Source organism: Glycine soja, chromosome 20 (genome assembly GCF_004193775.1).
Source record: "Glycine soja cultivar W05 chromosome 20, ASM419377v2, whole genome shotgun sequence".
NCBI classification, from domain to species: domain Eukaryota; kingdom Viridiplantae; phylum Streptophyta; class Magnoliopsida; order Fabales; family Fabaceae; genus Glycine; species Glycine soja.
The window spans coordinates 45,166,943-45,187,475 of record NC_041021.1 but is presented as its reverse complement, the minus strand read 5'-3'; the positions used below and the strand labels follow the sequence as shown (position 1 = coordinate 45,187,475).

Below are 20,533 nucleotides of genomic sequence, written 5' to 3'. Positions count from 1 at the left end.
GAATCTCAACGCATTGGGGTGGAAGAGCTAATAAAGTTGCTTCTTAGATTTTTGGAGCTAGAAACATTCCTCATTCTTATTCAGATCAGAACAGCTCTGAAGCTATTTTCGAAGTGTTGGTCAGCACTTGTTTGATTTGAGCTGTTGAATTCTGATACCTGGTGCATTACTTGGGAGATTATTTGGAATAGTGGCAGTGCACACTACTTTCTGGAGTGTTTGACGTGAAAACTGGGAGAAGATTTGAAACCACTGCTTAGAAGAGATATGACTTTTTTCCTATGAACGTGATGCCCGGGGATTGCTCGTATCTTTATTGAAACTAGACATAGACCCGCGTCATGCAGGGGTTTATAAATAATTTAAAAAATATTTAAATAAATAATTTGATTGATAAATAAAAATTAAAAATATAATTATTAATGATATTTGAAATCATTGACGGTTAGATGAGTTAAAAAAATTATATATAAATTAAGATAATTTGTATTTATCCATATATTTATAAGGAAATATTTTAAAATTGGAGTATGACCACTTAATTAAAATTGAGTAACGTGAAGGTAAAAATAAGTATTATGCATAAATATTATAAGAGTAATATAAAAATATAGTGAAATTGACATAATAAAGCACATAATATTAAAACACATAATGTGAAATATATATAATGAAAGAAAAATAGTCAATCATAATGTTAAAATACATAAAAATTATGTTAATAAAATTCCAAAAATTGTTTGTTTAAATATACTTTTTGTATTTATTTTCTTTTGATGACGACTTGTTGATGAATTTTGTTTTCTTTGGTATGCTCCTTTTTAAACTTTGAAGTAAGATTGACTCCTCAGAGGATGTTAGAACAATTTGTTTTTTCGTCTTTCTCTTTAATGGACTTTCTGAGATTGAATAAACTTCATTTAATGATGAAGATACATCTTTTTGACTTCTTGGATGCTGGTAACTTCGAGCTTTTGCTTATGACAAATTTTTTTTCACATTTTTTTTTAATGGACTTTCTTCTTCTTTTGATGATGAAGATACATCTTTTGACTTGGATATGTAGCTTTGGACTTTGAGTTCTGTCATCTTCTTTATTTGCCTTTTTTCTTAAATGAGTTTGTGAGATTTCATCATCTTTTTTATCAGATGATAAAGATGCACCTTTTGACTTGTTGGAAGAGACAAAGTTGTGTTGCTACATTTGGACCTATTATTATAATTTATGAAATTAAGAAGGTGAAATGAAATTTCATGAAGCAACATATATAATAAGCATGCATATACATTAACAAATATGAAGATAAATAAATTAACAAAAATATATAATGACTTTATTTATTAAAATTAGCGTATTTTAAGTTTTTGGGTGATACCTAATCCAGACTATTCCTCCAAGACAAAGACGACATTACAAGTTTGTTATTACATTAGCTAAAATTTTATTTTTGATTATCTAGAGTGTTTATACTCACTCACCTTTATTATGATTCAGGTTAATCTCACCAAGGGACATAAAGTATAGGGATTGATCATACTGTAGATCACCTTATGCATCAATAAGCCGTAACCGAAGTAGGAGTTATAGAAGAAGCAGGAGTTACGGTAGGCGCTTGAGTCAAAGTCTAGGCTAGTCTAAGTGATTAACTTGATAACCATGGTGGTGGATGCGCTGGAAAATGCTTTAGTTTTCATATATGTATTTTGTTAGAACAAAAACAAAAAGGAAATAGAAGGATCATGGATACTAAGTTGCATACAACATGATCAAGCATGGTCTAATGTTATGATAGCATTAATACTAATTATAAACAAAGTGACTGCTACACATTTTTGTTACACACTAATCAATTAAAGTACATGCTTGAGTCCAAATTAAATTATAGCCAAAGTTACAAAATAATCATAAATTCACGTTTGACATAAGACAGTGGAAGACCAATAGATCAAACCAACAGTTGAACATCAACCACTCATAAAGTATCATATGCCAAATATTAAAATTATATCATATTAGCAAGCACACCCATGATATTGTATATTCATTTAAAAGTAACATTTATGCAAGCTTTGTGTCATGCTAATCATGGTTAGGTTGTCATGGTAAAATATAATATAATACACATTACCTTATATGAAAATAGGAGATACAAAATTAACAATAAGTTGCTCACTATAGTTAAATAATATTTAAATAATTTATTTGTATTATTATAAAAAAGTATAATTTAAACCATATCAAATAGCTACAGAATGAGAGGAGATTAATTACTTGAAAGAGGTGTCCTAACCAAATGGTCAAACATCTCCAAGACCTCTGTCACGTTGGTCAAATATCTTAATATTGGGAAAATATTGTGATATTCATAACCAACTCCTTGAGGTCTTTTTTTTACCTGTCGGCAATGAACAATTTAGCATATCTTATTTAATTTTAAATTTATTCATAAATTGTGAAAAACATTGTTTAACTATAAAGTTGAGTTAGAAAAAAACTTCCTTGTAGATTGTAGTTGCAAGTCTATATTAAGAGACTTCTCTTCTAAAAGAGGAAGGCGAGTCTTAATAGTGAAAAAAGATTGTGATACTCATAACCAACTCCTTGAACTCTTAGAGGTGAAATAAAATTTCATGAAGCAACATATATAATAAGCATGCATATACATTAACAAACATGGAGATAAATAAATTAACAAAAATATATAATGACTTATTTGTTAAAATTAGTGTATTTTAAGTTTCTGGGTGATACACCTTCAGATGTTGATCTGATGCCTTTGAGTTATACCTTTGACTCTTATGATTATTTTTCTCTAGGACCATGTTTTGTTGCTGTCAACCGATGACTAACAATATATTTTAAAATGTCTATATGTATCCCTAAAGTGAGACAATGTGATTATTTAAACAAAGGAACATTTTGAAGACACAAATTCATCAACCTTATTAATTAAGCCTAACAAAAGTTCACATTCACTGAAAATTATATAAAATACTAATAGTTCAACTTTCACACAAGTGTGTGCCTATTTGTGCATTTGATTTCTGGCTTATAAAATGTCAATATTAAAGAAGAGGATAGAAATCAAACACTTATGTTTATTAGAATAGAATTTAAATTCCAATGAGTAATTTGAATTTGAATTCCAATTTAATACAAAAAATAATTTGCATATGAAGAAATATAAATTGTTTACATACCATCAATTAGATGCACCTCTCTGCTATCTCCTTCTTCTTTCTAAGTTATATTGTGCTTTTGCAGTGTCTACCCTCTTTTCATATCTTTGCATCAATCTTTTAAATATTTTTTAGCAAAATTATTTTTTACCATGGGAAAATCTACGCATAAGAAAAATAAATATATCAAAAAAGTGAAAATAAAAATCAACAAAACTCAATATAAAAGTCTTGCCAGTGTGCAGGACCAAAACTTTGAAGTATGCAATTGTGGAGAGACTCTCAATATACAATGCAGTATGCGATTGGGGGAGTGTCCTGCGATTCGGTCTTTCATGTGAAGATGCTTGCACATCCCCAAGTTTGTTTGACCGAGTTTTCGTCAAGTGTCACGCTATTCGGAGGGTTTAACCGAGGTTTCATGGAGTGTCTACGATTGGGGGAGTGTCCTGTGATTCAGTCTTTCATGTGAAGATGCTTACACATCCCCAAATTCGTTTGATCGAATTTTTATCGAGTACGATTCGGAGGGTCTGACCAATGTTTCATGGAGTGTCGTGCGATTCGGGCTTTGATGCGAAGAGGCTCGCACAACCCCAAATTCGTCTGATATGGTTCACGAAATACTGTTGCTATATCATCGTCATCATAATCGCGAACGTAGAATCTCTAATATTGACGAAAATCTGAAGAAAGCGAAATGCGAATGAATGAAGCGGTCAAATTTCAGAAGGTTCTTCTGCGCTGAAGATCTAGGAGAGGACGAAGTTATATGTGAAAAACCTTGAGATGAAGAGGATGTATGTAGAAGGGAATGCAGAAGACTGAGACATTTGGAGGTGAGTATCACTCAATTGAAATGTATTGTATAGGATTTTGGAAAATTGTGAGTATCACTCAATAGAAGAATGCTCTTCTTCTTCCACATCATCATTTTTGCTAACGTGACAACGTTAATATGAAAATATGAAATAGTTCAGCTTTTATATATTATAAATAGATTGTTGTAAATGGTGATTCAGTGCCTCTGTATGTAAAATAATACAAGTTTAACCTAGAGCGCCTGTTCATTATCGTTTAAATTATTTTAAGATATTTATTTTAAAAGTTAACAAATTTACTGTCATAAATTATAATTAGATAATTATATAAAAAATTATACAATATCAGTATATAATTTTTTTTCCTCCTCTGTATATTATATGTTATTAGTTTTACATTCTTAGTGCCTTAACTTGTTTAAGCAAAACTGAATTCCTAGATTTCTTTCCTTGAATTTTTAAAGGTTTTTTTAATATTGTTTATTTTTTTTCAGTTTAATCAAACATATTTCCAGAAATATTATTTGTTAGACTAAACTCATTTTTTCAATGATTAATCCGCATATTAACAGAAAGAAAGGAGATAGAAACTTCTTATTTCACTTATTTGTCAAAAAATAAAAATAAAATAATTTCACGTAGATCCACAATAATAAAAATTTGTGGTAAAAGCGAAACTTCTCTTCACGTTGTGTGGGGCTCAACTACTTTTTTTTTTATCTCGCATTATTCTTCTCTATATAAAAATAAAAATGCCTTTACACATTTTTTTATTTCTTTCTACTCACCCAAGAAAAACAAATTTTCTCATTTCTATTCATTCAAATAATACACATTTTCTACAATATCTCTCCCTTTATATCTTTCACTATTTCTTTTATTATTTAAAGGATAAGTTGTTTAAAATTTTATTCTCCGCAATCCTAGCTAGGGTGGCAACGAAGCAGAGCAGTCGCTCGGTAATTTCATTAACTGTTTTCAGTACAGCACCCAAAATTCAACAACCTACCAAATCACCGAGGGTAAGAAAATGCACATTTGAATTTGAGACTTGGGGTTTTAATGATGGATCATCAATTCCATGACCATAATAGAATATTAGTTGTGTTTTAATTGCTATTAAAAGTTCAATATTAGTTCAAGAAGATCCGAGTCAGATATAAAAATAATCAAGAGGGAATCCCTCCTCGACAAAATTTCATTTACACAGGCAACACAATTGAAGAAAGCAAATATACAATAAGTTTAGCGTGAAAAATATACATGTGAATTTCAGGTTGTTCTTCATATTGACTTGAATGAAATTGCTCATCACACCCAAACTCTACCCAAAAAAATAGAGCGAGCAAGCGACTTAACCCAAAAGGAAAGCAACAACGGCAACCAAAATTGACATCACCATTACATTAACAACAATTGAGTGAGCAAATGGAATTGCTATCACCAAGGGCAGAATCAAAACCATCTTTTCACTGGTAGTCTACTCTTGTAATTTGCTGTAAGATCGGACATCGGCATCGGTTTGTTGCATCATCATTTTTTCAGAAATATGAATCAGAAATATAATTGATGCAATCACCCCAACAGTTCAAAAATTCTGGAATAGGAACGAAAGAGAACATTCTACATGGATAATATTTCAGATAATCTATCTTGCGCATCAGGAGGAACTTCCCTTCCTGGAACCTGAACGTTAAGAAGCTTGGCATACCTGTAGAAATAGTGTCAATATAATTCCATAAAAGGGTATTGACAACTAAAATTTGCATATACTTACTCAGCAGGGGTGAACAAGTGTATATGTTCTGTAATGAAGGCAACCAAAGCCTGCAACAGGAATAGGAATATAAAGATAAGATGACATGGCAAAAATTACAAACACGGAGGAAGCCATTAGTTGAGTTGACTTGCCTCAAATGGCATGTTCAATAGTTCATAGTAGGTGCGGACTCGATCCAATCTCTGTTGCACTGCTTCACTATTTATGGATGGAATAGCTGCCAATGCCTGTACCACCATCCAAAATTGTTATGGCTGTCAAATCTCATTATGTGTGATAGAGGGGGAAATAGATGGGGAAAGGTGTATGTTAGAAAATACCCTTGGAAGAGTTAGAGAGCTGTCAGTTGTAGGACAGCTAGGATAACTAACTGTTAATTAGTTATAACCAATTGTTAGTTAGTTAAGAGGCTATAAATAGCATTGGGAGGGGTTAGTTAGAGGTTAGACAGAAAATTGGAGATAGTAGGAGGGTGATGAGACCTCAAATTCATCAGAGTGTGTAACCCTTGTATTGTAGCATTTTAATTAGAATAAAATGATTTTTCCCCTGTTCTAGTCCAGTTCTATAAGCTGGTATCAGAACTCTGATCTTGGAGCGTTGAATCGTTAATGGTGACCAAGGCGAACGCAAGAATGGAGACATGCATGGAAGCTATGGAGAAAGCAATAGAGGAGAATCGTGAAGCAGTGGAATTGAAGCTGAGCTCGATTGAAGGGATGATCCAAAGGTTGGCGGCGGCATGGGAGAAAAAAACTCCTGAGACGAATGTGCACGTAGTTGACACGAGCGGAGAAGATGAAGGTATGGTGGCACATGACAGCAATCGGTGGAGGAATTTGGAATTGCTCATATTCGACAGTAAGGATCCAATGGGCTGGTTGACAAAGATCAAGTGATATTTCCGGTTACGAGCGGTTAGGGAAAAGGACAAGCTGGAGGCGGTAATGGTCGCGATGGATGGGGAAGCTCTGGGTTGGTTCCAATGGTGGGAATCTTGGAATCCAAATCATTCTTGGGATGGGTTCAAGATTGCTGTCACCCAAAGGTTTCAGGCTTCAAGCTTGGAAAATCCTTTTCAAGTGCTGCTGGCACTGCAACAAGAATAGACAGTGCAGGGATTCATAGGTCAATTTGAGAAGTGCATTAGATTGGTGAAAGGGTTGGAGGAGCCATTTCTGGTGGAAGTGTTCCTCACGGGGTTAAAGGAAGAGATTAGCATTGAAGTAAGGCTTCATGAACCAAAAAACATGATGGAAGCCATGGTTAAGGCCCAAAGAGTGGAGGATAAGAACAGAATTTTAGGAAAGTTACTTGTGGGTAATGGTAAATGGAGTAATTTGCAGAAAAATGTTCATTCGGGGCAGAAGTGGGTAAGTGATTGGCAGCCAGCAAACAATAAGGTGACTGACCTTCAGAATGCTGCAAGAACAGGCACAAGTGGTTGGATAGGTAGAAGGACGTTCCACAATTTGTCTCCTGCGGAGGTAAATGAAAAGATGAGGAAGGGAGAGTGTTTCCCATGCGAGGAGAATTATAATCCTACACATGTGTGCAAAAATAGACAGTTTAGATTGATGATTATGAAAGAAGAGGAGGAAGGAGATCCTAAGAGCCAGCAATAGGAGGATAAGGAAGAAGAGGTGGGGGAGTTTCACCAATTATCCCTGCATAGTATTGAAGGCTTTACCACCCGAAAATCTCTTAAATTGTGAGGAAAAATTAAGAATAAAAGGGTGATTGTGCTAATTGACTGTGGAGCCACTCAACTTCATATCGCTGAAGTTAGTTAAGGAGATAAGATTGGAGGTAACCCCTACAGACCCATATTCTATAGAAGTAGGAGATGGACTCAAGGTTAGGTGTCAAGGAGTGTGTAGATCCTTGTCTATTGAATTGCAAGATTTACAATTCAAACAGAATTGTTACTTATTTGAATTGGGTGGTGTGGATTTGGTGTTAGGAATGGAATGGCTGGCTGGATTGGGGGCAATTGAGGCCAATTTGGAGAAATTGACATTAACAGTGCCAGTGCAGAACAGAAAAGTCATATTGAGAGTTGAACCAGAGTTGATAAAAGCTGCCATTAGCATGAAAATGATCAGGGGGACCATGCTGGAGTCTGACCAAGGGTTTATGGTGGAATTAAAAAGGGTGGAAGGAGAGAAGTGTGTGGAAGTAGTTCCTGACCTAGTGGTACAACTGCTGACACAGTTTGAACAGGTTTTTCAGGAACCTCAAGGGCTACCACCACATCAGGAAAGAGATCATGCTATCACTATCTAGGAGGGAACCAAGATTCCCAACTTAAAGCCCTACAAATACCCACATTATCAGAAGAAGAAACTGAAAAGATGGCAAGAGATATGCTAACTGCTGGAATTATTAGAACTAGTACTAGTCCATATGCTAGTCCAGTTACTTTAGTTAAGAAAAAAGATGGGAGTTGGAGATTCTGTGTAAACTATAAATGAATTATTGGATGAAATTGGGGGGACTGATTGGTTTTCCAAGCTAGATTTGCGTTCTGGGTATCATCAGATTCGAATGAAGGAAGAGGATATCCAGAAAACAACTTTCAGAACTCATGAGGGTCATTATGAATTCTTGGTCATGCTAGGATAACTAACTGTTAGTTAGTTATAACCAATTGTTAGTTAGTTAAGAGGCTATAAATAGCATTGGGAGGGGTTAGTTAGAGGTTAGACAGAAAATTGGAGATACTAGGAGGGAGATGAGACCTCGAATTCATCAGAGTGTGTAACCCTTGTATTGTAGCATTTTAATTCAAATAAAACGATTTTTCCCCTGTTCTGGTCCAGTTCTATCAATGTGCTTTTTACATTTTCCCAAGTTCTAATTCTCTCTGAAAGTACAGTTGTACATTCTGGAAAAGTTATATGCAACAGGCAATATATATCACTGAGAAACATTAATTACCTGTTCCAATGCAATAGCATTTCGACAAATTTGTTGAACGCCAAAAAGATTTATGGATTTCATATCTGCCAAAGCCTAATAAGTAAATAAGAGCACTCTATCATTAGCAGTGAAAGAAAGGAAGTGATAGAAATGATTTAACTGAAAATACAGCTCCAAACATTAAAGAAAAAACTCCAAAAAAGAATCACACCTTAACAGATGCATTTGCTGCAACCCCACAAATTCCACCAAATATATAATTCCGCTTTGCATTTGAAATAAAAGGAGCCATTTCCTCATCTCTTCGTGTTATCTGGGGATTGCATTAACAAGGTAAATACAGTATGACTTGCATAAGCACATCCTACATCTGAGTCACTAAACAGGAAAAACAAACCTTCTGAAATTCATCAGTACATTGTAGTAGACTGTTTACTTTAGAAAATTGGGGTTGATACTAACATTTCATAGTCTTCAGTACTAAATCAAATAATTTAGAATTTATGGATTAATAGCTTTAGTAAGATGCTATTACAAGTTATTTAGTTTAACTTTAACACCTTGTGTTGTAACAGTATTTTAGTCATTCCTGCATTTCCTAGTCAAGGAATATGTAGTCTGGCTAGGTTGTCAAGGTTTCATTTGGTCTTGTCTTATCTTGATGCATATATGCTACTCAATGATATAGTATTAGATTTCGAAGTCCACATTCCTTTAGGATCTCATGCTGAAAACCTCATAGGACAAGTTGACAAAGTATTCATAATGCAAAGCTTCTTTAAAAAATAATGATTAAATTTATAAATTCATTCAGCAGAATGCAATGTTCTTGATCCCATGATAAAATCAAACACTGGATATAATCCTTGGCTATTTTCTCTCCTTAATCTGAAGCTTCTAATCTGTAGTCCCTTTAATTTAACAACTTTGTGGATGTGCTGTATTTAAGCTGCTTGAACATCTCACAATAACATAAAACATATCCAAATTGTTTAAATGCTAAAACATTAAACCTAATTTGTGAGAATCTATCTTCCTGATAACATAGTCATCAAATAAAAAATAAAAAAACACAACTCCAGCACCCAGAAAAGCTTATTCCATGTTTGCCCATATCATAAACAAGCACCATATCTGCTGAAACTTGATTGATTCCATGGGCCTGGTAATGATCTTAGCTGCTCCAAACACAGTTTCATCGTCTACTGAATCTATTTTTCTCTTTCAACAGAGCTATTTCAACAATCACACCAATATTAGATAAAGAAGAAATGGGAAAAAAAATAAGCTTCTGTTTTAGTCATCATACACTAATCAGCTGAATTAATATATTCTGCAAGTAGACTTGTTCTTGTTTAGAAAGAGGTAGGTAAATCACTCTGCATCTATCAGGTTGTCTTATCCTGGGCTATCAAGTCATGGTGTAGGACGGGCCAAGCAGGTGCTGATGCAAGTGCAAAATCCTCAATTTATATATATATATAAAATTCATCGTATATAAATTATCTTATTTATCAAGAGAGAAGTTATTTAGTATTGAGAGTATTTAGTATATAATAGAAACATGTCTAGTTGTTTCTCTCAATTACATTTTATTCTTTACTTATTTATATATGACAATCTAGAGGTGAATGGTGATAAATGCAATAAGTAGATCATGGGAGAAATGCTAAAGCAGCATAATTTGGAACCGTGGGAAAAATGCTAAAGGGCTAACGTGTATTAGTGTAATCTTCAGAGAAACTGGTCATGTTTACTTACAAATTGTCAAATCTTAATCTGTGAAATGGACATGGATCCATCACCAGTTCATGAACTAAGTTGCACTGCAATAGGTGTTGTGGCCAAATTAAGTGATCTATGTCAAACCTAAAGTTTAAATATTAAGCTTCCATCAATAATAGAGCCCTTCTCCAGACCTCTAATAGAAAAAGGGATGTCACATGTTTTGATGTGCACTAAATATTAACCATATCTCTATCTTAGACACCTCAAACCACAATTCCTGTTTCATGGAAGGAATCAATGGATTTAGAATTTACAAGCCTCAAAACTCAAATCACTGCAAGGAAAAACCTTGGGTGTATATAGCAATATACACTCAAGATCCACTACCATCTACTGACATGGCTATCACTTTCATGTTCAAATTTCAGCTCAATAAACTTGCAATAAATTTTAAGAGCTTTATTAGAAATGTACAATGGGTTACTTCTTGGGAATATAAGGTTGGCCTAGTGGTTGGGGAAGGGTGAAGGGAGAAGGGAGGGGGAAGAGGTCACAGGTTTGAATCCCCCAATTGACATTTCTAACAAAACTAACATTTTCCGATAAAAAAAAAAAACACAATGAGTTACTTCTTAGCATTTAAAATATATTCTTCCAGAACCTTACCATCTTTCTTGATTCTGGATTATGCATGGGCAAAAAGTGTTTAATTGTCAACAGAATACCAATTGAGTTTCCCCGTATATCCTGACTTTGGTTAATTTTGTGCTAGTGGAAAATTTGTTAAATAGGATTTCATCAATTGTAATTATCCCAAAATTAGATCAATTTGAAAAATTCAAAGGAAGGAGTATAAAACAGGATGATCATGAAACATCCTAAGGCTGTGCAGAAACTCAGAAAATTACCTATGAGAAACCATGCCCAGTTACAACATTACATTACTCTTGTAACTCCCAATGGTTCATTTCCATATCCATCCCAGGATACAACTAAGAACTTCATGAAGACAAATCATACAAAGATAGAAAGACACACCTGTGCAGTGAGCGAAATGATGAAGTCATCCGGCTCTTCAGCATCTTGGTCATCCAAGTATTCTGTATTTGCCATTTCCTACACAAAATTGTGATTCTCAGTTAAGTTTGGACACATTTAATTATCAAATTTGTATTCAATTGAACAACAGAGACAAATAACCTCACAAGTGAGAGACAAACCTGCATATGGAATACTGTCTCCAATTGCATCTCTATGCGTAAAACCTTGAGGCAATCAATTGCCAGTTTCCTATAATCTTGAGCAAATGAAGCTAGACTCCTTGTAGGTGCACTGTCTGAACGACTGTGATGGTATTTTCCCCCAACATGATTTGATGCTCTTTGAGTTGTCTGTCCAAGCCTGCAATTTAACAAAGAATTTAAAGTACCACAAATAATGCTTTAATATTTTGAAGAGAGGGATCTTACTTGAGCATATGATGCTCAATTTATCTCATTTATGAAACCAGTAAAACAAACCCAGCTACATACTGCTCATCAAGGAAAGAAAATGTTATGTATGCTGATTACATTATATCATTCAAACATGATATAGGTGGAATATCAGTATCAGTAACATGGATTTACAGAGGAAATATTGAACAGAAATTTGGAAAAGAAATATAGTTGTTCCAAGGCATTCAAGAGGCCTTGGTCTCGCCCACCCAGGTCTCTCTACTCAGTTCTTTCTTCTCCCCCTCCTTTCCTTTTTATCCTACTCCTAATTGAATCTGCTCCCCAGCCTCAGCTGCCCACTGAAAGGTTGTTACGATGTGAACCCACCTCTTTCTTATCACATTTCTTTGTCCCCCATTTCCCACATGAGCTGTGGCCCAGCATATATGAGGTGGCATCTATCAGAAATCAGAGGAGAAGAAATGGAGAAAATAAGGTCTCAGTATTCTGAATGTGTGTGTTACATTGGCTAACACAACATCCACATTAAGTAAATGAATATGAAAAGCAGCTTATACCTCTTATTAGAGTACACCATAGGTAACTCCTTATCTTGGCAAAAGAGGACAATAAAATAAAACCTATTTCAACAGTTATCAGAATCTATCATAGATCCATCACGGGCAACCTACCATATTATCCACGCACCAAGTCCAAAAGTGCTAGGTGTTAGGGGGTGTATTGGAAAAAAACCCAAGTCCCGCATCGGTTAGAGATAGTGCCAAGATAGAGTATATAAGTAAGGGACAACCCTCACCTTACAAGCCGGTTGTGTGGGGTTGAGTTAGGCCCAAACTCACATTCTAAGATATATAGACTTAATGCAATAAGTACAAATAATTATAAGAGATTTTATTCCTATATACATGATATGAAATGCCTATAAATCTGATTCTAGTCAGATATGCCTATAATTACAAAGATCCTAATTAAATAAGGGAACAAATCATAAAATATAAAGGAAGAATAAATCCTAAGAGATAGTCCAGGATACTCTAAAATATTATAAGATATCATCAGATATTTCTCATATTTCTAACAGAGGACAACATGTGATCCATAAAGATTGTAGTATTCTTTAACTGGAAAGACCAAACTATATAAACCATTGCACAATTTGGAAAATTTGCCTTCTTTTCTGTAACCCCTTAATCAATTATAAGAAGTTGAAGAAAAGACTCCCCATTAATAGAAACAATAACCCACAAACTCCTGCCATGGAGCAGCACAAAAGACATAACCATTCTGAAAATATTTGGATCACAAAATACTTGTGATTAATAACACTTAACTCCTTCCAATTTTATTGCATTGAAGTTGGAATTTTACTAACAAAAATAGTAGCATCATCTGGAAGGTTCAACATATGCACTTTGCTCTGCTGCTATATATCCCCCCTTAAGCATGAATTTCCTACCAGAAAATCATACAAGATTTGCCTAACTCAGATCTTGCCATTAAATAGAGGAGGTAGACATGTAAAATGTGATTGTAACTTGAAATGCATGACTTACCTATATTACAATTATATTCAAGAATAAATCACAACATTTTCCCATTCAAAATGCATGATCGTTGAGTTGGTAAGAAGTACAAGCCTACTAACAAACAAGTAGAATTATAGAAGCAGCACAAATCAAGCCTCCACAGGCTGTGGCACTGAAAAATCCAAAAACAGGGGGAACCCTCAGTAGCAGCTCAGGGGCCTAGCCCAAATGCAAGCCTAGTAATCAATCAAAGACAGCTCTCATGAACCTCAGACACTATTGAACCAAATCGAAGTGGCACACTCGAAGGGTTCTTGGCTGCTTGGGGGGGGGGGGGGGGGGTTCCACACTTTATTTTTTTCCCCCAGCTGTAAATTGTTTGAGTATGATTGGGCAATGTTGCATTTGCATCATTCTACCAATCTTTGCAATCCCTCCACAATGCCACCAAAGCAACTTTCTTGCTGGGAGTGGGATTGCTCCACCACCCAAAACCTACAGATCATGGAACCTAAAATCTGAATTGCCATACTGATAACATGGCATATATACTGGCTTTATACACAATTAAAACATTGTCTAAATTGAAAAGCATGTAGAAAACCCACCTTTCAATAGAGTCTGCAACATACTCTAATGAGTCACTAAGGGATGCCAACAGAATAAGTTTGTTGTCATCATGGATTAGGTTTTCCTGAAGCAAAAATACAACAAAGTCACCAGACAAGCATAATAAATAGGAAGGGACCCCCAAGGAGAGGGGATGTTTCCACTCAAAAATAGGAAGAAAATTATATCATTAAGCAAGAATAGTAATTTGTTAGTATACACAGAAAAACAAACCTGTTTAATAGGACGCAAATTTAGCAGTAATTCACCAAGTTCTAATTCAGCCTCAATTGTTTCGGCATCAGATGAATTACTTTCCACATTTAACTGACCAAGCAGATTCGGTAAATATGCACTTGAGGGGTCAATCCTCATCAATTTCTCAATATCATGCCTCCCAATAAGCATATAACTCTGCTTCTCAAGAACAGCCTGTAATATAATTGACAAAAATGTTAGAAGATAGTGCACCATGCAAGAGTAAACAACAATATATAGATATGTCAATGATCAAGTTACCTAAATGCTTGAGCTTTTAGGTGCAGGTACATAAACAGTTATATATCCAATAATCTCAAGAACCAACATAACCCAAAAGCTTCTATTGGGTGCTGGCAGAGGTGTAAGAAGACAATTGTTTGGGAAACGGATTGGGACTATAAATTTTAAGGGGGTTCTTCAGATCTCACATTGACTATAGATATGGCCAATGCAGAGCTTATAAAGATTTGAGCAATCCTCACCGTATGAGCTAGCTTTTGAGGTTAAGTTAGACTCATCTCAAATTTAGGATGGTATCAAAAGCCTATCATAGATATTATATTAGGTCACCCTTAATTGTCCAAAAATCTACCTGGCTCTGCAGTTTTTCCAGGGCAATCTACTTGACTCTGTAGCTTTCCCAGTACAATATAGAAAATAAAATCAGTCCTAATGTCCAATCCTAGGCATGAGACCTCATGAGCTAACTTTTGAGGTTGAGTTAGGCTCAACCCAAAATTCAAGAGGTTTAAATTATATTCTAAAGAAACAAAAAGAGTTAGGGTGTTCAATGAATTTTAGAAAGTTTTGAGGGTGCTACCATACAGTCCCCTCAAGTAACAAATCAGTATGGCCTGTTGGTTATCCCTCATGTAACAATCACCAGACCATACTTCTGAAACTTAATCTATATATACTTATATATAAAAACATCCAGCAGCCATCACGTGTCACTTCCACATGCAATTTCAGCCACTGTATTTTTTTTTCTCTTTTATCAATTCACTCTCTTTTTCTCTCTCCTGCCCGTGCAGAGCATAGGCATATTGCTAGTTTAAGAAATAACAGGAGCTGCAAGGATCAAACTCCTGACCATTTGATCATAGAATTGTGTTCTTAACTTCTTTATGATGATCAGCCAGTGGTTTGTTTCAAACAGATGGCTTTGTCTGGCTTGTATTAGGAAACCATATGTCTGCTGAACTTCAAAACTTTGTTTTCTTAGTACCCCTGGTACTTACATATATATACTAATTTATCTTTGCTGATCAAAAAAAAAAAAGATGGCTTTGTCTGGCCCAATGAGGATTTGGTATATTTCTAATAATGCTGTTGTTTGTGGCTGTATTCTTTGTTTTTGTTTATGTTCCTTGAGAGGATTGCATATCCATCATAGTCAGGCAGTTTCCTTTCATTCTATTCAAAGTTTTTTTATCCAAAAAAGGAAAAAAATACCTCCATGTATGCAGTCCGGCATCTTTCATAAGTCCTCTCCAGAAAAGTTTGCACATACTTCACAAGATCATTAGAGAACTTGGGCATTGCTCGTGCCCAGCCAAGCACCTAGAATAAAATAGATACAAAAGTCAGGGAACACATCCATGTTCTCTAACCATCAAACCATCAAGTATAGTCAATAAAATATTGCCCAAACACAGAAACTATTAGTCCAGGCATCATATCATCTAGTGCTTAATATAGAAGAGTTAAACATCATATCTTAGTAAGATTATTATCCAATTTAAAATTTACCTCCTTTGTCAAGTGATCTATAGCTAATAATCCTTGTAACACAGGTCGACCCTTCTCAATTGACGAAGTGTAAGTAGTAGCCACATGTGCCCTTGGACGAAATGCAGCTGGACCTAGAAGTTTATATGCAGAGATCAAATCTTAAAACAAACTTATGATGGAGAAGTCTAAGGCAAAATACTAATCTCTCAATCAGTCATCAACAATCATTCCACTTTTTAATATGAAAGAATTATGGTAAATTTTATTTTATTTTCAAATAACATGCCTGTATACCAAATAAAGTATGCTATCATATCAAATTGCAACTTCTTTAGCTTTTAAATTTCAGATTGAAAGGTTTTACCAGCTTCAAACAATCACACATACTGCAGCATGTGGCAGCAAGTTAAGTTCTGCAAAATGTCTATATACAAATTAGGGAGAACAATATTAAAGGACCAATCTATGCTTCATTCTATGAAGAAAAATGGGTCCTATTCACCACTCTATGACAAGTTTAACCATTTCTTTTTTTTAAGATTTTTTACAAAATTGATCCACTATATTAATTCTCCTAACAAATTAACAAGTATTAGTAAGTCTGTCCTTGCAGGAACATAAATACTATACACAACTTCAACAATTAAAACTCAAACACTCAGAGATGCATGCTCCATATTTTGTGTGTGAGAATGGAATAGCCTTAGGACAGGATAATCCAGCAAGGGAACAAGTCTTGGGTAAATGATGACTAGAACATGGTAGGTACAACTTGGAATTACTTAACTTCCATCCACAGTTGAGTAATACCAACTTGTTTAAACTAGAATACAGAAACTTTCATGGAAACCAAATTTGCTTCAGACATTTTTTATTATGTTTTGGGCTGGATAATATTTATCACACAAGTAATTGTCAATAGGACCTTCAATTGAGAATGACCATTTACATCAAACATTTCAGACAAAGCTAACTTTAATACTCTTTTAACACATAATTGACATACTACAACTTGGATGTTTCCAAAAAAAATAATTAAGATGCACAATAGACCAAAATAGGAGCCAAGCATAGTGCTCAAATAAGAAACAGAATGAACAGTCAGGATAGTATAAAGACTTGCTCGATATGGCTTGCTGTACGCCTTTTCGGTAGTCTACAAACATAGTTGGTAAAAAGTGGTCCTTCACAAAGTTCTCCACAAAAGCTAGCAACCCATCATTGCTGCAATTTGACAAAGTCAACCACCACCAATTAACATTAATGAGTTAGATAGCAACAAAATTTGAGCTTGAAAGAAATATCATTGTTGTTCAGAATCAATTAGCAAGAGATCGTACAGTAAGTCTAGACATCAAGTCTATCAATAGTCTATATATATGGATGATATGCAGAACCAATGTAAAACATTCTCTTGTACAGTATTTCTTTATTTCCATATTTTTCTTATTTCCTTTTATAGTCATAGTTGTTTACCCTATAAAAGTGAGATTTAGAGAATGTATTATACAAAATTAATATACGGTTCTTTTCCTTTCAACTTGGTATAAAGGCCTATCCAAGATCCATTGTTGGGCCACCTGCATTTGCCACACGCTCCAGACTTATAGCACTGGGCGTGAAGGGTGTTGGACAACCACCTTAATTGTGGTCACCCCTAGCCTGCCTTAGTTGTAGCCTCTTTGAAGGCTGCCACAATTGCAACCTCCCACATTGACTAGAGATATGGCTTAAATAGAGCTTATAAAGCTTTGGCAGTCCTCACCTCACAGGCCGGTTTTGTGGGGTTGAGTAAGGCCCTAAGCCTAAATTCTAAGAATTTAAAAAATTGAATAGACAGACTGCAAAATTTCTGAGCTCACCCGAGTTGGGAATACTTTGTTGGCAGCATTGAAGCAACTTTATCTGTGAACTGCACAAAGAACCAGGTCAACAACAAACACAATAAGGAACATGATCAAAACTTCATACAAAGGAGTATGGCAATCCAATATGCAACACCTGAAGCACAGGTCGGTATATGGATGCCGCTAAATATATGCCTTCCTCAGGCAAAACTGCTGCAGAACCATAACCCTCTTGAAGCACATTGGGACCCTTCCTACTCCAACCTTGGCGAACAAGATCAACTCCTGAATATTAATGCAATATGCCATAAATGTTGAAATGAGAAGAAATTAGCATCTAAATAAACAAGTAAATGATAAAGAAAAGAATGAGTATGTATCATGTGCTATAAACTATGGTGTTTTAGAGACAATGATTCCTCATTAGATCATAAACTGCAAGTAGAGAATAAAAATAATATCAAGAAATAAAACAAACAAGAAACTTCCATAGGTGGTTTATAAATTAAAGCTATTACAGACATGAGACATGTACCAGGTCAGAAAAGCGTACTATAAAAATGGTGTATCTTCATAAACTTAAGGAAAAACAATATATAATTGTAGACACATAAATAGCCAGAAGGCAAATGCTTCCTAATATTGCCTATAAAAAAAAAGTGTTCCCTAATATCAGCACTAGCTCATTTGGGTTCTATCCAAAATTACTAGCAGTCTTAAACATTAATGATGACATTTGTACAAAATTTATACTCAGACTCAAAAGCAGACTTATCTGGATCTTTCAGAAAAAAAATTATAGTGGAAGCAAGGTGTTATCCCCATCCATGAATCTAAAGATGACTCATCTGGACTATGCAAGTATCATTCCAAAGCTCAATTAGCAGAAATCTTGTGTCAATGAATCTAACTAAATCCTATCAAGGAGAGCCTTCTTTTGTAAAGCCATTGGTACATTTCTGTGTGCAAAATTTGTGCAAATTAAGCAAGTTTCATCAAAATCATATAGCATATCTTAATAATAACTGGAAACCTACAGCAACATGATTCTTTCATCCATTATAATTTGAAAGTCTATTTTACTTCTTTCATAGAATTTATCATACCCTGGTTAGGAACAGATATTGTAGCATCTGTAAAGCGAAATGCAAAGGTAAGACCATCTTCTGATCCATCCCTGTAATCAATAATAAATGTTAACCATTAAGTACATCATACAAATTTGACTCAAGGTGGTGTCAGAAAGATACAGCGAATCTTCCATTTCAACTCAAACTAAATCACTTTCCTGGAAATGAGAATCCCAAGAATAGAATTTCTGGGAAATTTTATAAAATATGTTTGGTTATTAATCAACCTTCCTAGGAATAATATGTTTATTCCCGATAAATTTTTATTCTCATGAGAAAGTTTAGTAACCCGTCTTTGACCATTATATTAAAAGAAAATAAAAGACGAGGATGGAAAGTAACTCTTTTAAAGTTACTCTCGGAGTAACTTGATGCCTCCTCATTAGAGTTGTAAAGCATATGCTCATTAATTAGAAGATTAATAGAGAATCCAAAAAATAGTTTTCTGCAATGACAGTTTATTTGTACTTTCATTCATTATCTTTGTAGTTCTTATGCCATATTGGTAGATTTTTCTCAATTTCTTGATACTTAGGTGTTGGGAACTTATGTGGCAAAAGGAACCCTGTACAATGAAAAAAAAGGGAGGCATGGTGGAAAAGGGTCCCTCATGATGAGATCAGGGGAGGAGGGTAAATGTTTGCAGCCATATCCCCACAAGCAAAGAGGCTGTTTCCAGGATTTAAAACCTGTGACCTACATGTCACAAGGCTGCAAACATACCATTGCAATAGGGCTCATCCTGTCAAATGATCCTATCCAATAGTTCAAAATAAATAACAATTTCAAAATTCGAATTGAGCAAAGATTGCTGTTAAATGTTATATTAGAGAACAACATAAATTCAATTCACTTGCCTTTTATCTTTAGAAGGGACTTTGCTCGCAAGCCTAGCTGTTTGCACTGCAGCATCAGCAGATGCAGCTTCAGGAGTGGCCCGCAGAATTTCACATATAAGTTGTTGGCATTCACTCTATAAAAACATGGGTGAAGGTATATAAGATGAAAGATTAAGTAAAAAATAAACATATAACTTAGGTCCAGTCAGACTCATTTTTTTTTTGCTCAGCAAAAATAGATATTATATATATTGAAAAGTACCAGTGGTACTAAGGTTACATATGTAGATATATTTGTGCAGTTGGTTGCTGTTATTTCACAGAACCACTTAATACAAGCATATAATTGTTCACAAATGGTGAGATGGAACATGATAACAGTGTCACTTTGCTACCCCTTCAGTAACCAACTTTGTTGGTGAAATGACAGTGTCTGATTTATTTAGCAAGTACAGAGAAAATATAAGTGTACTAAAACTTCTATTAACTATCCAATAACCAATATTTCCTATATATTGCAAAGGGTTTGTATCTTAGACCAAGACACCAACCATGTCTAGCCAAACTAAATTGTTAAAAATATTTTGTTAACTTCTATTATCAAATATCTTGCGACTAAATTGCCCTCACAAAGCTTTTAATTTTTAGTATCTTTTCTTTTTTGGTGAAATGACAGTGTCTGATTTATTTAGCAAGTAC

The 20,533-nt window shown here is 34.6% G+C and overlaps 1 protein-coding gene across 4 annotated transcripts in view; it reads right to left on the bottom strand.

The window, feature by feature from the left end:
- Positions 1-5,134: 5,134 nt before the first annotated feature.
- LOC114403433 (exocyst complex component SEC8-like) overlaps positions 5,135-20,533 on the bottom strand; it is a 33,757-nt gene continuing 18,358 nt past the window's right edge. For 2 of the 4 annotated variants that reach the window (XM_028366401.1, XM_028366400.1), the window contains exons 12-27: positions 19,853-19,968; positions 18,972-19,042; positions 18,020-18,150; positions 17,881-17,930; positions 17,142-17,242; positions 16,037-16,149; positions 15,740-15,847; positions 14,258-14,455; positions 14,023-14,108; positions 11,652-11,832; positions 11,470-11,547; positions 8,915-9,016; positions 8,722-8,796; positions 5,913-6,008; positions 5,779-5,828; positions 5,135-5,712 (exon numbers count right to left, since the gene is read on the bottom strand). In XM_028366401.1, coding sequence (XP_028222202.1) covers positions 5,625-5,712; positions 5,779-5,828; positions 5,913-6,008; positions 8,722-8,796; positions 8,915-9,016; positions 11,470-11,547; positions 11,652-11,832; positions 14,023-14,108; positions 14,258-14,455; positions 15,740-15,847; positions 16,037-16,149; positions 17,142-17,242; positions 17,881-17,930; positions 18,020-18,150; positions 18,972-19,042; positions 19,853-19,968 — 1,644 coding nt within the window. In that variant the 3' untranslated portion in view covers positions 5,135-5,624. The other 2 variants (XM_028366403.1, XM_028366404.1) reach the window with 2 other exon arrangements.